Raw genomic sequence first — 17,481 nt, 5'->3', positions numbered from 1 at the left:
GGTGCTGGGGCAACAGACAGCACCGAAAGTTCTTGGAAACCCAAAACTTTTTTGAATACTCTGAAATTATCTTCTGCTGCTGTGTTTTTTAAGGATGAGCACACCAGGAAGGACTAAGTACGGCTGTACTGTCGGTGTGACACCAGGAAGGACTAAGTACGGCTGTACTGTCGGTGTGACACCAGGAAGGACTAAGTAAGGCTGTACTGTCGGTGTGACACCAGGAAGGACTAAGTAAGACTGTACTGTTGGTGTCACACCAGGAAGGACTAAGTAAGGCTGTACTGTCGGTGTGACACCAGGAAGGACTAAGTACGGCTGTACTGTCGGTGTGACACCAGGAAGGACTAAGTACGGCTGTACTGTTGGTGTCACACCAGGAAGGACTAAGTACGGCTGTACTGTCGGTGTGACAATTGCCCTTGTCCTTCATTGGCCTCCTTTTCCACGGAGCTTCCTTGGAGCATTTCATGTTCTGTTCTGGCTCCTTACCCTCACACTCAGTCCTACCCCTTTCTCTGTAAATAGTTTCATGTCCCAGAAGCCTTAGCTGACAAGTTCTGAACATCCCTGACTTCCTTGGAGTGCTACTTCTAGGGAACTCAGGTAAGACACTCTGGGAACCTAGTCTTCTAAGCAAACTATGTGGTTAGAATACACACAGGTCTCCAGGGGTAGAGTCGGGTGTTCTCAACACTCAAGACAGAACCAGAGTTGGGTGAGAACGGAGGACAAACACTCTTCGAACAGGCTTCAGGGGTTGCTGGCTAGAGACCACACCTTCCCAACGGCAGCCCCACGGCTTGCTGAAACTGACTGGTTTTGCTTGAACACCGGGTTACTTTTGAGGAGTCAGACTTGTGGAGGTGCAGTTTGCACACAGTAACTCACCCTGGTGCGGTTCGTTTCCTCAAGCCTCCGCTACAACCCACCCACACCAGGCCTCCTTCCACTCCAGTCTGCAGCGCTCATCTCGCAGTCCAGCTTGTCCACGTCCAGGATGTCTTCTTCCCCACTGACACCCACCGCTGTGGGCCTGTATGCATTTCCTTTCTGGAGCCTGTGGGCTATGACGCTCGGCCAGGCCATTCCATGATGCAGGTGATCGCTACCTGGCCATGGCACGTAGGTGTTCCTAGGTTTGGCAGTTAGGCGGGAAGCTGCTGTAAGGATCTTCACGACTCCACTTCTCGGGAGCGCAGCGCAGGTTGGCAGGGCTGCTATGTGAGCACCCTGGCTATGTCCACCGCCTCTCTCTCACGTCAGCAGTGAGGAGTTCAAGGCATCACAGCTCCTCCTTAGCAGCCACTCTCATGAGTATAAGGGCATCTCACTGTAAGTTTTACTTCACTTCTCTAATGATTCTGAGTTTCATCGTGTGCTTGCTAGACCGCTCATTTCTTATTTGCAAGTAACTTTGGACTCACACACTGCTCAAAGCACAGATAACCACACAGACATTTAGCAGCTGTGTGTCTGTACTGTGCCACTCTGTATGTGTATGTTTGCCTAAAACGTAAGAAATAATGGTGTCTCTGAACCATTTAAGAGTAAAGAACATTGTCTTGGCCCTTTCTCCCAAGTTACTTCCGAAGACTAAGCAAGTCTTCGGAAGTAACAGCCCGGCCTCAGCTTCCCTGCAGCACAGGACTCTGGTCCTCTCTGCTCTGCTAAGGACCACGCCCACAGTGTTCCTCTCCTGAGGTGTCTCTGGCCTACCTGCAGGTATCTCACAGAACGTTTGTTCTCTTGCTCCAGGCCTTCCCATACTGTCACCAACACACAAGTGTCATCCTTCTTAGGACCGTGTGAGGTCCCCTCTCCCTGACAGTCCAGGGAACCTGACCTTAAAACCAGTCTCTCCTTACTGACAGGGCATGGGCACTGCTAAAGTGAGCACCTTCTCTATAAGGAAACTACGTGCCGCCTCCCGGCTTCCTCCTTTCTCAGTGGCTTAAAAAGTCACTCTGAACCATCCTTCATTGGGTCAGAATTAGATGGTGCTCTACAAGGTCACTGTGACCTCACCATTTCCTGGATACACTCTCATTTTCCAGGTCCTCTTTTATCTACCTGGTCCCAGAACACAATAATTTCCCAGAGGGACACCAGACTATCACTGACTAAACAGTGCTCCCAAAATGTCCTCACAGAAACTTCACCCTCAGTGTGAATAAACTTACCTCAGCATCCCCCGATCTGTACCGATGACTCACCAGCATTTATATCCCTTTCCTTCCTTAGTAACGGAACCTCATTTCTATTCAGGGAAGCACTGTGCCCAGTGAGGATGGCTTTGCTCCTCGCAGCTGCCCGTGTGATTGAGTTTGGGCCAACGGGAATGTTGTGGGACGTTCCTTCCAGGAAGGCACCTTGGAACAAGGGCAGATAATGGGGTGAGATGACAGCATGGCGGTGCACCTGCTCAGCTCGACACCCACTGGGGGAAGAAAGATGTGGGCAGCCTCTGACTCCTGTGGATATGCTGCAAGCCACCACTGTACAGAGAGTCTCCTGATTTTCAATGTCATCAACCGCCTTTGTGAGCCTAAGACATTAAAACAAAACTAAGACACTGCACAGGTCAGACAGGACACAGCCATGGATCTCACCCAGGGAGGCACAAACACCTACGCTCTACAGAGTGGGCACAACAAAATGAGAAAAGCTATACTCCACTTTCTTCCTAGCACCCTGGAGGAGGGTGAAGGCCCACCCACTGCTCAGCACAGTCCTGCTGTCATCTGGAACAAGGAGTCTTAGCCTTCTGTGTGAGCTCCAAGCCTCAGTTCCTCCCTACTGGCATCCAGGGACAGAATGATGTTAAGAGTCATGATAAAAACTGGAAACAGGACTCGGCCTGGAGATGGCATCAACTGAAGGTGGGCTCTCATTCCAGTTCACATACATCCCAGGTTCGGGGCGCTTGCCAAAATGCTAAACTAACTTAATCTATAGCTTCCATTCTGGATTTATGAAGGGGTATAGTAAATGATACACAAGGACATCCTCACAGGCCAGGAAAAGCTGCTACATCAGGAAAGATGGCTTGTGAGTCAGGAAACAAGGGACCAGTTATTTCATCCTTAAAAGAACAACAAGAGATGTCCAGACAAACTGGCAAGGAAAATGAAGTAGTCCCTGGCTGGGGAGACACAGGGATGCCGGTGCTGACACATCACTGGCACCACTCTAGAAATGCTGCACCCTTCAGGGAGAGTCACGACAGTAATCATCCCGGGATTCCACATTTGAGAAATAATAACTTCAGGAAATCATCTCAATACAGGCAGGGAGGTGCGGCTTGTATAAAAATACTCACAGGGCTAAAAAAAAAAAATCATAAATAAACACAGTGCAGTAAGTTTTAAAGCCTGAACTCCAGCATCTATTTATTCAGAAAATATTCTAGAGCTATCTAAGCAATGTTAAATAGTCTGTGTGTATGATGTCAGTACATGAAGATGTGTGTGTGGAATGGCATTCACCTCCAGGCAGCTCCAACTACCTTCCCAACACAGCACTGTCTGAGTGCCCCTGAAGCAGAGCATGCTGCCTGCCTACAGCTACCCACACAATGCAGAGGGCAGCCAGCTTGCCAGCTCTCCACAGGGAGGAAGAAACGAGGACAATGCACTAGCTCAGTGCCTGGCTTCTGGAACCGAATGAAGAATCAGGAAAAGTAGCTGGTGCTGTTGCCACGGCTGATTTTACATCTCCGTAACCAGGCAAGGAGCTTGCCTGAGTCAAGAAGTCTCATTTAACATTCTCAAGTGTGGGAGGGAGGGAGGCAAGAACTGTCACACGGTTTTAGCTGCCACCCCTGCCTGCCCTGACTGTCTGGTGTGGGATCCACCGCAGAAGGGAGGAGAAACAGGCCACGTGGAAGGTGCTGAGAAGCAGGCGGCACGGTCTGCACCCCCTGCCGTGAGGTGAGGAGGTCAGAAGCTCTTATGGCAGAGTCTGGGGTACCAATAACAGCTCCAAACTCCACTCCTCTTCACAAAGGCTGCGAGGGCCCTATGCGAGTGTCTGAAGGCTGCTGTGACAAATACCAGATTGGGCCAGAGGAGAGGGCACTTAAAAACGTCACCCATCCATTTCTTGTAGTTCTGGAGACCAGATGTCCCAAATCAAGAAGTAGGTATGGTTGTAATCCCCTGCAGGCTTCAAGGAAGGATCCTTTGGCTTCTTTCAGCTTCTGGCAGCTGCTGGCATCCCTTGGTTTATGTCCACATCATTCCAGTCTTTGCCTGGTCTTCATGAGGATTCTCGGTGTCTGTCTCTGCTGCCTCTTTCAAGAGTGTCTTTCACTGAATTCTGGGGTCACCCAGAAAATCCAGAATGATCTCATGCTGAGATTCTTAACTACGCCTGCAAAGTCCTTTTCTCCAAAAGAGGCCATCTTCCCAGGCCTAACAAGAAGCAATAAGTAGGCATGTGAAGACCAGGAGCCAGGTGCTCATTGAAAGGATCATGCCGAAGTCAAGCATGGCTACAGGGACAGCTCACAGGCCAGCCCCCCGATAGTCAGGCAACCTTTGCTTAATACACATGCCGAGTCCACAGAGTAGATGCAATGTGCTAAGTGGAACAAAAACAGGCCCTTTATGAATAAAAATAATCTGCTCGGTAATTTATAGGACTGTCTCATGTATGTAATCAGAAGAAAAAACTGGCCCCAAGAGGTCATCAATAAATAAAGCAAAAACACACCAAACTTTTCATGTCTGTAACTGGACACATTCCTTAACATACAGCACTTACTTGCTGAGGCTGCAGTCATAAAGGGTGGAAGACCAGCCTCGCACCTCTCATTGGGAAGGAACCCCAAGTACAGGCAAGGACCTAGGCCGAGAGAGCCAGGAGAAGTGGTTATAACGCCCAAGGCCCCCCTTTCTCAAATCCCTTATTGTCCACAAGTGATCCTCCCCTAAAAATAAAATCCAGCCAACAACAGTGCCAGCAACTCTGAGGGACAGGAACCGATGGGTGCGGTATCTCAGGTCCAAGGGGCTTCCTTTGGCTCTACTAGAGATGGCATAGCACCCACAGATGCCATGTTCATGGCATCATCTGAATGCAGCTAGCTGTTTCTTTTCATAAACTGCAGACCATAGGTATCTGGCAAAATCAAACTAAAACCCTAATAGCAACTGGAACACAGGTAAGCAAGACCATAGCAGAACATGGATGAAGAGGATTCAGGGGGTCTGCAGGAAGGGAGTGTGTGCATAGATACCAGGAAGGAGGTCCTTACATCTGACTGTCCTCTACAGGACAGCTGTCTAGCTGTCTCCAGCCAGGCTAATGAGGGTACAGGTACAGTACAGGACTCTCTCCAGCCTGGGGAAGGTGTCACCACATCAAGGTGACACGAGAGCATCTCACAACCATGAGGATCATCTCCCTTCCCTCTTTGCCTTTTCCCTTGGCTGGAGAAAGCGTCACTTTCCCAACCCCAGTTAAAGGGGTTAGACCTTTTCAAGAGAAAAAAGTCCAGCCAGCCAGATATGGCTTTGAGGCTCAGTCTCACACTTGGGCAAATAACAACCCCATCTCAAAGTCTCAAAGGCCTGACTTCTAAGATTCTGCAAACAATGAAAGAGTACCATGTACCTCATAAAGTACCTGTGTTAAATATATGTTGGCAATTAATGTAAGATGCTAGTGTTTGGGCCATCAGCCATATTCTATTCCATTTTTAAATTTTTTATAGATTTTTACTGTTTATATGGCTCCCTCTCTCTCTCTCTCTCTCTCTCTCTCTCTCTGTATACACGTGTGTGAATCATGACACACATACAGAGGTCGGTCAGAGGACAACTTGTGGGAAATCAGCTTCCTCCCTTCACTGTATGAGTGCTAAGGTGAATTCAGGTCAGCAGGCTTGGTGGCACACACTTTTACCAACTGAGCATCTTGCTGGCCCAGTGTTTTGTTTGCTTCCTCTTTTCTTGAGGTATTTTCTTGCTATGTAGCCCCAGGAGGGTCCAAAACTAATGGTAAGCTTTCTGCCTCAGCCTCTCACGTGCAAGGATTATAGGTATAAAGTCACAATAGATGACTCTATCCTATTCCACCAGTATGGACACCCCCTCCTAAAAGTAACATGGCTCTGGACTATTTAGAAGTCAAAGTTGGATTTATCAACAAAAGCTCTTAGAGGTAATTTAGTAACAATCATATTTATAGACATAAAGCAAAAGCAATGACTAGTATGCAGATTCTAATCCCAGTGGATTCTGAACACAGATGGGGTCTGTGAACCCAAAGACCATTCCCTTGGGGAATGCTGCTGCTTTTGAGTGACACAGACCACTTGGAAAAGGCTCCCAACAGTGAGCTGTGCAGAGAGCTGGGATCCTAACTCATCCCATACTCTGCAGAGAGTTTAACTAGCCAAGGCAGAAGACAGGGCATCACAGAACTCTCAGTTCGTGGAAGGCAGCAGCCCTAGAATCAGAGAACCCTAGCATGGTGTTCACAGCAGCCATAGGCAATGCCTTCCAAGAGCAAGGCTACCAGTCCAGCACTGACATGTTACTCGTGCTCCAGAACCACCTGACCATGCAAAGCTCAACAGAGACTGGAAGAGCACCTGGAACTTCAAGTCGCATGCCAAGGAAAGGAGCTGGGGTGTTCAGATCTAGAAGTTCAGTACAGCACTATTAATATGCAGGTTTAAAGGTCAGGATAAGGGGAGGGGACTGAGCTGCCACACTTAAAAAGGCTGCATTAGGGTTCTCCAAAGAAACAGAACAAGTGAGATCTCTCTCTCTCTCTCTCTCTCTCTCTCTCTCTCTCTCTCTCTCTCTCTCTCTCTCACACACACACACACACACACACACACACACACACACACACACACACAGATATATAATACACATTAAATTGGCTAACATGATCGGAGGGGCCATCTGCAAGGTGTGAAGCCAGGGATGTCAGACCCTCAGAAGGAGAGAGCTCTATGGTGTACAGACTTGGTTAGATATTGAAGACCCAAGGGTCACCTATACAAATCCTAAAGTTGAAAGGACAAAGAATCCGGAGTCTGATACCCAAGGCAAAATGCATGCCTGCTTGGGAGAAGAAAGGCAGAGAGAGGCCAAATGTCTCTCTTCCCCCACATCATGTTCAATCTGAGCCTAGCCTATTGTATTGTTCTGTGCTGCCCAGATTCAGGGTAGGTCTTCCCCACTCAGATCACGGACACCCATGAAAGTCTTCTCTGAAACATCCTTGCACACACACCCATGCCTTACCAGTTCCTTCAACCCAATCATGCTGACACCCAAAGTCAACCTTCAGAGGCAATGAGTATACCATTGGCAGAACAGTACTTTTGTTTTCTCTGGCTGTGGAATGCTGCCCTGCCAAGGGATGTGCATCAGTGAGGTACAGAACAATCAGACAAACGCAGCCTATACATGGCTGGTGGAGCCCTGAGTCAAGTCCCTAGGGATATCACCAGTACTGACCATTGGCAAAGGTAGGCCTGGGTGCTGGGACATTCAGAACACAGGACAAACCAGATCCAGCCCCACCTCTGAAAACTTCACAAGCTACCTATCACATGAGCCTTAGGAGACCTCAAGAGGAACTGAGGCAGGTCAGGACCTGGAAGTCCTTAGGCACATTCCTACATGAGGGACCATCTCCACATGAGCAACAATAGTTCTATTTCGGATCTGACAGCAAGATGAGGCAGAAGATACTCCCAATCCCCACAGGCACTGAGTGAGTCCTGTTCACTCAGTCCCTAGCCTATGCCTCCCCCTGAAACATGGGGGTAGCTAAGACAGAGCCACTGTGGGCTTGAGAGCTTTCTTCTTTACCCACCAGCACCAACCTGGATACCCCAGAGAGGCCGGCCATCACTGAGCACCTCTTGTAAAATCTAACAGATACTGTCTTTAGTTTATGTCACATATGTGAAGAAGGCCTGAGGATTTTTTCATCCAAAGACTTAGTGTTTTTCTTTTCATCTTTATCTCTCTTACCTAACTTGTTCCCTCTGGAGGAAGAAAGAGGAAACAAGTTAATCCAAGGTATATTGTGCCAGTTTTCCTCTTGGGTGCCAGCATACAGTCAGTGACCACTCACAAGGGTCAGAGCTGCACAGGAGAGAAGGATGAGCTGCACACATCTGGCCAAGCAGCACACAGCCCCAAGTGTGGGGTCTGCTGACTACTACCAGGTGAGCTCTTCATTCAGATTCACACCTCACTGTCCTATTCTTGAACTTTACCTTGTGCCTTGCCAGGTGCTAGGTGAGATCTCCTTGGGGAGCTTATTAAGACTGGCACCTAGGAAAAATGCCACCTCCATTTTCATTTTAATGTCCTTGTTTTTGCCTTGATATATAGGAAAGTGGGTTCCCAGGAATGACTAGGACCCTGAGGGGCAAAGGATACAAACGGGAAGGCTCATGGAGACAAGACTCTGAGCAGGAGCTGGGTGCTAAATATGCAAAGAATTAATTAAGTCTGTTCCAATTACTGTAATTAAAGGTCTCACTGCTCATTGGGAAGACTTGGCCAAAGGGGGCATCACAGCAGGTTTAAAACCCACCTGGGAGCTCTGCACACAGGTGACCACACTTACCAAAACACACCTGCCCGGCTCAAGGCTCCAGAGGGAAGTCTCTGTGTTAATCTTGTGGGTGAGCTTCCCTTCCATGAGGACACGCTCTCCAGTTTCTTCCAGCATGGCCACTCGGATGGAGCCACTGCTAAGGGCCACAGAGACCTGAGAACACACCAGGAGAAAAGTCATCTTGCTTATGAAGGTTAGCAGCTACTGCATTCCAGCTGTGCACACACTGTGACACTTGGGCTCCCCAAGCATCTCTGTGAAGAAAACCTTCCAGCCTAGTCCACACTCCAAGAAACCTGCATTCTATCGGCTCCTTTAGGCAAATCCACCAGAAAGATTTCAGCTTTAGTAGAGCTGTCAGTATTATGGTGGAAGCTGCTGGCTTTCCACCCAAATCCTTTCCCGTCTGCAGTTACAGACTCTGGTTCTTGGGCTGGAAGGCAAGTGGAGAGATAGGAGTTGGTGCTTCCTTTCACCTTCCCTGTGACTACGTAGAGACTGCAGAAGCCTCGGCTCGAGGTTCCAGAGGGAACCCTTAGAGCTCTTATAGTGAGCTTCCTTTCCATGATGATCCACTCTCTGTTTTCCCCTCAAATGGCCACATAGACAGCCACCGGCGAGAGCTCTCTCTCTGACCTCTTAAGGCCCTGGGCCACTGTGCCTAGAATAACTGAGCTGCTTGCTCAAAACTTTCTGGCAAAAGACATGTGTGGCCTCTTCTTTCTCTGAGGTGCTATAAAGGATGTGACCATAGCTTGATCTTCATCCAGGAGAGTAAAACTAGTTCCTTCAATTCTGTTTTTGTCTGTTTGTTTGAAACAGGGTCTCACTGTGTAGCCCAGGCTGGCCTAGAACTCACTACATAGATTGGACTGGTCTCGAACTCAGAGATCCACCTGACTCTACCTCCTGAGTGCTGGGATTAAAGGCCTGTGCCACCATGCTTGGCCTTTTACCTTGGTTCTTTATGAAGCTGAGCCCAGCCACCTTTCTCCCTCTGAGCCTGCACTGGGCAGAAACTGTCTATGTGTCTACTCTGTTGTTGTGGGTAAACCTCTTCCTGCCCCGAATGTATGTCTCTACGATGAGCTGGGAACTAACTGCTAGGAAAGGTTCCCCACTTCATACCACACAACCAGCCAGCAGATCCAAAGCAGAGTGCATGACCCCAGTAAGGTGTACGTTCAATAATTAGAAGACAAACTGGAGCTTGTATTTGTGTCACTTACTATCTTACGTGCATGTGCATAGGTGTGCACCATATGCATGCTGGTGCCTGTGGGTGCCAAAAGGAACTGGAGTCCCTACAAGTGGAGTTACAGGTGGTTGTGAGCCCCTGATGTGGATGCAGGGAAATGAACCCAGGTCCTCTACAAGAGTAATAAGCATTCTCGAAACACTGAGCAATCTCTCCAGGCTTGCATTCATTCTTTTTTGGAGTATTTGCACAAATGCTAACTAGTTGCACCTCCTTAATCTGAAAATTTTGCACTAGAGATGTTCAACCTGTATTTGCATAATGCATACTAAATAAGACACTGGGAACAAATATATTAAGTCTATTTTTCTAATAGGTGTATGAAATTAAAATTCAGAGACTACCTGGTAGATGCTCATTAAATACTTAAACTCTTAATTTTCCAAGTCAGGTACCATTTGCTGATGAATTACCATAGTAAAACCTGTGTAATTTTGTGTATATTTGTGTTGGGGGGCACATGTGCAAATATCTGTGTATGAGTGTGTGTGCATGTGTATTTGCATGCATGTGAAAGCCAGAGGACACCCTTGGATGTTTTTGAAGCAGGGTCTCTCACTGGCCTGGAGCTTGATGATTGGGCAAGCCCCAGGAATCTGCCTGTCTCTGCCTCTCTAGCTCTGGAATTATAACTGCTTGCCACCATTCTTGGGTTTTGCTCCTTTTTTTTTTTTTTTTTTGTTTTGTTTTGTTTTGTTTTTTGAGACAGGGTTTCTCTGTGTAGCTTTGCACCTTTCCTGGAACTCACTCTGTAGCCCAGGCTGGCCTCAAACTCATAGAGATCTGCCTGCCTCTGCCTCCAGAATGCTAGGATTAAAGGCGTACGCCACCACCGCCTGATATTTTTTGAAGAGGGCTCTAAGGATCGAACTCAGGTTCTCATGCTCGCATGGCAAGCATTTTACCAACTGAGCTATCTCCCCAGCCCCTAAATGCATTTTTAAATATCCATCAAAAAAAAAAAAAAAAGAGGAACCCACTGGAGAGACGACTCAGTGATTAAGTGGCTGCTCATCCAGAGGACCCAGGTTTGATTCCCAGCATCTACGCACACGCAGCTTGTAACAGTCTGCAACTCCAGTCCCACCCAAGAGGCCCAACACCCCCATTCTGGCCTCCTTGGGCACCAGGCACGCTTGGGGTACAAGAATACATGCAAGTAAAACACCTATACACATAAAAAAATAAATAAAAATGAAGTGGGGGAGGGGTTCTCTAAAAAAAAAATCGGGGAGACGGTATGTGTCAGTGATCCCGGCTGACACTTCTCAGTGAAAATGCTGGGGTATTGGGCTGGAGAGATGGCTCAGAGGTTAAGAGCACTGACTGCTCTTCCGGAGGTCCTGAGTTCAATTCCCAGCAACCACATGGTGGCTCACAACCATCTGTAATGAGATCTAGCACCCTCTTCTGTATACATAATAAATAAATCTTTAAATAAAAAAAAAAAAAAAAAAAGAAAATGCTGGGGTATGCTTGGGGGAGGAGGCAGTAGGAGGACTGCCTCTACTGCCAGAGCCACACCGCCAGGCATGGCTCAGCTCATTCCTGATGATCATGATCAATGGTGACCAAATTAACCCAACCAGGAATTTCTACTTGCAAAGAACACCAGACCCAGGTCCCTTAACAAACTCCCAGTAGTTTTATATAACATGCTAATTTCCAAATTTGGGCACGACTCTTCCAGAACCTAACCAGAATAAGGAACGAACTCCTCAAAGGTGGTGAGCAGACAGGAGTAGCAGCAGCAAACAGCGCTTTGGGAACAGCTCTCTAATCTTCTGAGGCCCGACAAAAGGACAGTAACGAAGAAAAGCAGCACCCATGAAAGAGACACTGAAGGGAAGAACTGATGAGATGTTAGCACATCTGTGAAGACAGGAACAAAGAATGACACATGGCCCAGATGCCAGAAGCTGGGGGACACATCTGGCAGCAGCTAGAGGCTCTGGCTAGAAGGCAGGCACAAAAGCAGAGAGGCACATGTGAGAGGAGCTTAGAGTCAGCCCTGAGGACTGGCTGGTTCTGCAGAAGCAGCCCTCCTTCAGAGACTGACCTGCATTCTGAGGGGCTGGTGTGAGGACCGTGTTCTAGGTAAAATAGGAGTTCCTCAAACACAGAAACCATCAAGGCTTCGCACCCTGTCAGGAAAACCTAACTGTCAATTCTCTCAGCTGACAGATGGCAGGAAAATCAGACCTTTGAAATACAGCAGAGAAAACCATCAATAAAGCCCTACACTCAAGACAATGTGGAAAAATACTAAATATCAACAAGAAAAATAAACCTAGTAGGGAAGTGAGAACTCTTTCTCATGAAAAAAGCCAGAAGTATGGTGTGAAGAAGAAAAAGAGCCAAAAAGCAAAATCAAAGATGACAGACTTAATCAGGAAAAGTGTATTTAAATATTTCTATTTTATAACTTTGCAGAATCTAAGATGATATGAAAAATTACTGAACCAAAAATAAAAAAGAACTAAAAACATAAGTGCAAAAAAATAAAACTTCAATAGAAAGGCTAGAAGATTCAAGTCAAAGAAATCAGATAAAGAGATCAATTTACTAAGACGATACGATATTCCAGAAGTTACTAGAATTCTTATTAACTAATTTTCTAGAAGTATAAAAAACTATGCCTTTATGTTGAAGAGACCCCTGAGAGCTGAGCAGAATGAATCCAGGATGACTTAAACTCATGTACTTTGGTAACATTGTTTGAAGAAGGTCCTATTAGTTCTGAAGAGGACATGATAAAGTTTACTCACGGAGAACCCAAGTAGCTGAGATATTCCGGATCAGTAACACTGGATATAAGCAAGAAGAGGGTCACTGGGCTGCTCAGCAGATGTTGAGCCTGATGATCTGAGTTCTATCCCAGAGACTCACTAGGTGAAGGGACAGCACCAATTCCCAAAACTGTCCTCTGACCTCCACATGCCATGGCATGTATGTGTGCACATACATGTAAGTAAATACATAAATAAACAGATACATACATACATACATCATACATACATACAAATGTAATTTAAAATTTTAAAAAAAAGGAAATGCCTTTGGCACACATCCAAACTGAAGTAAATAAAATAAATGTATTTTAAGACAAACAAGATCTCTCTATCACATATCATGTAAGGAGGGTGAAAAAGCCTAAATGAGAAAACTAAAAGAAGAAATATTCAACTGGAATCCAACACAGCAGTGCTTCAGTCTCCAAGTTCCAGGTGCAATTGGAAGCAGTCAGTCATACTGGGACCAGAGGAGAGAAAGGTCGTCAAAAAGGAAGTTCATTTCTGGACAACACACGGTATGATTGAATCTCAATGACTTCAAAGTCATGAGGAAAGCACACTGCTTTTTTTTTTTAATTTTATTTTACAATATAATTTAATTCTACATATCAACCACGGATTCCCTTGTTCTCCCCCCTCCCGCCCCCCTCCCCTTCCCCCCAGCCGACCCCCCATTCCTATCTCCTCCAGGGCAAAGCCTCCCCCGAGGACTGAGATCAACCTGGTAGACTCAGTCCAGGCAGGTCCAGTCTCCTCTCAGGCTGAGCCAAGTGTCCCTGCATAAGCCCCAGGTTCCAAACAGCCAGCTCATGCACTGAGGACAGGACTCAGTCCCACTGCCTGGATGCCTCCCAAACAGATCAAGCCAATCAACTGTCTCACCTATTCAGAGGGCCTGATCCAGTTGGGGGCCCCTCAGCCATTGGTTCATAGTTCATGTGTTTCCATTCGTTTGGCTATTTGTCCCTGGGAAAGCACATTGCTTTTGACAATATAAAAAGAAAAGGCAGTAAGAAACCACTAAAAAACCAAAATGATAAGAGAAATTCCTAATTCAAAGGGATGTCAGTAAACAGGAAGGGGATCCTAAGAAGCTTTCTGGAAAAATCTGTCAGCATCCACTTCTATGAACTTTGGAAACTGGCCAAGGACAGCTACAGAAGAAAATCAGCAAGCTCTGCAACATCCTACTTTGCCCGCACCTCATTCCACTCTCTTCCCTGGCAGCTCCAATGCCTCTCACCACCACAGGAAGCAGTACAGGAGCTCTTCAAAGCTCTGTTCTCAAAGAACTACCATTATCTAACCCATCCAAGGTTCTGTAGAGGACCCTACCAACAAGGAAGGGTATGTATGCGGGTGCGGGTGTTCACACCTGGCTGTAAGGTTGTTTCACAAAAGCCTTTTCCCAGGGAATGTTGGTTAAAAATCATTACAGGCAATTGTTTGAACTCTGAGGCAATAGAAGACAAGAGAGGAAACTGAAGCAAAGGCTAGGGAGTAAACGTCCAAAAGGCTTTCAAAAGCTCTGGCGTCCTCCAGAGCAGCTAAAGGCAAACATATGCGGCTCAATGCCTGCCCAGGAAATACTAAAATGACCTTGGGCTCATCTGTATACCATCCTGCCTTGTAAACAGACAGTGCAACGGTCAGGGAGAGTTGGTAGTTCTGGGGGTTAAGGACCACTAAATTCACCAAGTAGGGAGAGTGTACTAGCTCTGCAGAAGAAAGACTATAGAACTCACAGAATTAGTTCAAGAAACCATTCAACAACTACATCAAGTACCAACAAAAATCAGAGAGAGGAACCTGATTCCCAGTGCAGCCATGCTGTGTTACTTTCAATAAGGATCTCTTTCTTTCTTTCCTTCCTTTCTGTCTTTCTTTTCCAAGACAGGGTTTCTCTGTGTAGCCCTGACTGATCTGGAACTTGCTCTGGAGACCAGGCTAGCTTTGAACTCAGAGATCTGCCTGTCTCTGCCTCCTGAGTGCTGGGATTAAAGGCATGTGCCACCACCCAGCTAATACTAAGATTTAAAAATTTGTTTTTTTTTTTAGTTTTTAAAATATTTATCTTATTTTATATGTATGAATATTTTGCTTGCATGAACACCTGAATATCATATGCATTCTGGAACTGGAATTTTGGATAGTTGTGAACCACCATGTGGGTGCTGGGAATCGAATCCAAGTCCTCTGCGAGAACAGATGCTCTCAACCACTAAGCCATCTTTCCAGCTCCCACAAAATGTATTAAAAAACAAAACAACAAACAAACAAAACAAACCAGAAGTGTGGCTCCTATACAGGGGTAAGAAAGCAATGAACAAATTCTGTCCCCATGAAAGCACAGACAAGGGCTTGTAAAAAAATTTTTTTCTATTAAGTAAGTAAATAAATAGATAAAGTCTACAAATCAGCCATTTTAAAATATTCTCAAAAACTAAAGAAACCACCTGGAAAGCACTAAAGGAAACTATCAGAACAAAGAATCCTAAGTAGAACACCAATAAACACATTGAAATTAGTAATCTTTAAACCAAATAGGAGTTGTGGAGTTTAAAAGTACCTGGAAAAGGGAGTAGACAGCTCAGCTTGTAAGAGTGGTGTGCTGCTCTTCCAGGACCGGAGTTCAATTCCTGCTACCCACACAGGGCAGGTCTCAACTGCCTATAACTCTGGCTCTAGATCTGATGCCCTGGTCTCCTCAGGCACTTGCAATCAAATGCACATACCCACATGCAGACACACTAATAAAAATAATTTTTAAGCCGGGTGGTGGTGGCGCACGCCTTTAATCCCAGCACTCAGGAGGCAGAGGCAGGTGGACCTCTGTAAGTTCAAGGCTAGCCTGGTCTACAGAGTGAGTTCCAGGACTGCCAGGGCTACACAGACAAACTCTGTCTCAAAAAATTTTTAAATTCACTGTTTTCCAAAGTAGATCTCAGCATTTGGAAACAGAGTCAGGCAAGCTTAAAGTTGGGTTGAGCCTGAGGACCAGAAGGAAAATGAAGAGGACTTCAGAGCCCACGAGACACCATCAAACACACCGACACTTTCAAAATGGGGCACACAGATAAAAAGGGAAAGAGAAATGCCAGAAACTACTTGAAACAATAATAGCTGGAGACTTTCCACATCTGACAAAATTGACCTACACATCAAGCCAGTGGATTCTAAGTAGACATGAGCCAGCCACCTAGAGCAAAACAATGCAGTGGTAGCCAGATATATGGTAATGGAGCTGCTGACATTTCCTAGGGTTCCAGCCATTACTCCCTCCCCCTGCTCCAAGTGACCTCAGGAGATTACGACTCTGCACAGAAATGAAGGCTGGTTAAAAGTGGGCTTCCGGGATGCAGCTTCCATGAGGTCTCCATCCATAATGGGGTGTGACTTTATTATGGCACAGCTGATTAGGGGGTCACCCGTGATCCTTGCCTGTGCTCTGTAAGAAAGCCCAATAAATTCCTTGGAATCGCCAAGTTGGACTTTGGTAATATCATACTTTGGTCTGAAATTCCAGCTCCAGGAGATCCAATGAGGCCACCCACATACATGCACCCAGACACACACTAAATAATTCATAAATAGTTTTTTTTGTTGTTGTTCTTTGTTTTTTCAAGACAGGGTTCCTCTGTGTAGCTTTGGAGCCTTCCCTGGAGCTCACTCTATAGACCAGGCTGGTCTCGAGCTCACTGAGATCTGCCTGCCTCTGCCTCCCAAGTGCTGGGATTAAAGGTGTGCACCACCGCCACCCAGCCATAAATAATTTTTACAAGTTTAAATTGTGTATCTGTGGGTGCATGTACCCATCCATGCTCATGGAAGTCCGAGGTTCCAGACACCCTGGAGCGGGAATTTAGCTGGACATGAGCTCCCCCTCTGGGTGCTGGGAATTGAACTGGGGGTCTTCTGGAATAACAATATGTGTTCTTTACCAATGAGCCATCTCTCCAGCCCCAAATAAAAAAACTTTTCAAAAACTCAACTCAAAATGTATCAAAAAGGCTTATAAGAAAACTGTAACTGACAAAGAAGCAATAAAAAATGTAATCTATGGTCTGAGCATGGCACACACCTTTAATCTCAGCACTGAGAAGGTAGAAGCAGGTGAATCTCTGTGAGTTCAAGGCCAGCTTGGTCTAAATAGGGAGTTCTAGGACAGCAAGGCTGAAGAGAGACCTTGTCTCAATCAAACAGTTCTTAATAAAGAAAATAAAACTATGTAATGAGGCTGCTAAAATATATGATTAACCATAAATTTTTAAAGAAAAATAAATTGATGCTAGTTTTTAAAATATATATTAAACACTAATTTTTCGTTTTTTAGTTACAATATAATTACATAACTTCCCCTTCTCTTACTTCCCCATATTTGTGTGTATGTATGTATGTATGTATGTATGTATACACACATAACTTGTTCAGTCTGTTTAGTGTTACTTGTACACACAACTGGATGCTAGTTTTGCTATCATACCTCAATCTATAAAAGTGATGGTCACAAAGAAGCCAAAACTATACAATGGAAAAAAGAAAGTATCTTCAACAAATGGTGCTGGCATAACTGGATGTCAATATGTAAAAGATTACAAATAGATCCATATCCATCACCATGCACAAAACTCAAGTCCAAGTGGATCAAAGACCTCAACATAAATCCAGTTACACTAAACTTAATAGAAGAGAAAGTAGGAAGTACACTTGAACACATTGGCACAGGAGATCACTTCCTAAATATAACATCAGCAGCAGAGACACTGAGCACAACAATTAATAAATGGGACCTCTTGAAACTGAGAAGCTTTTGTAGGGCAAAAGACACGG

The 17,481-nt window shown here is 45.9% G+C and overlaps 1 protein-coding gene across 4 annotated transcripts in view; it reads right to left on the bottom strand.

Moving 5' to 3' along the window:
- The window catches only part of Nudcd3 (NudC domain containing 3), a 101,424-nt gene that overhangs the window by 12,377 nt on the left and 71,566 nt on the right, over positions 1 to 17,481 (bottom strand). For 3 of the 4 annotated variants that reach the window (XM_059275492.1, XM_059275493.1, XM_059275494.1), the window contains exon 4: positions 8,608 to 8,751. In XM_059275492.1, coding sequence (XP_059131475.1) covers positions 8,608 to 8,751 — 144 coding nt within the window. Of the gene's footprint in view, positions 1 to 2,183; positions 2,373 to 8,607; positions 8,752 to 17,481 lie in introns of all 4 variants that reach the window. The other variant, XR_009381815.1, reaches the window with a different exon arrangement.

This window comes from Peromyscus eremicus, chromosome 10, assembly GCF_949786415.1.
Source record: "Peromyscus eremicus chromosome 10, PerEre_H2_v1, whole genome shotgun sequence".
In the NCBI taxonomy this organism is placed as follows: domain Eukaryota; kingdom Metazoa; phylum Chordata; class Mammalia; order Rodentia; family Cricetidae; genus Peromyscus; species Peromyscus eremicus.
This window is presented reverse-complemented; position numbering and strand designations above follow the sequence as displayed.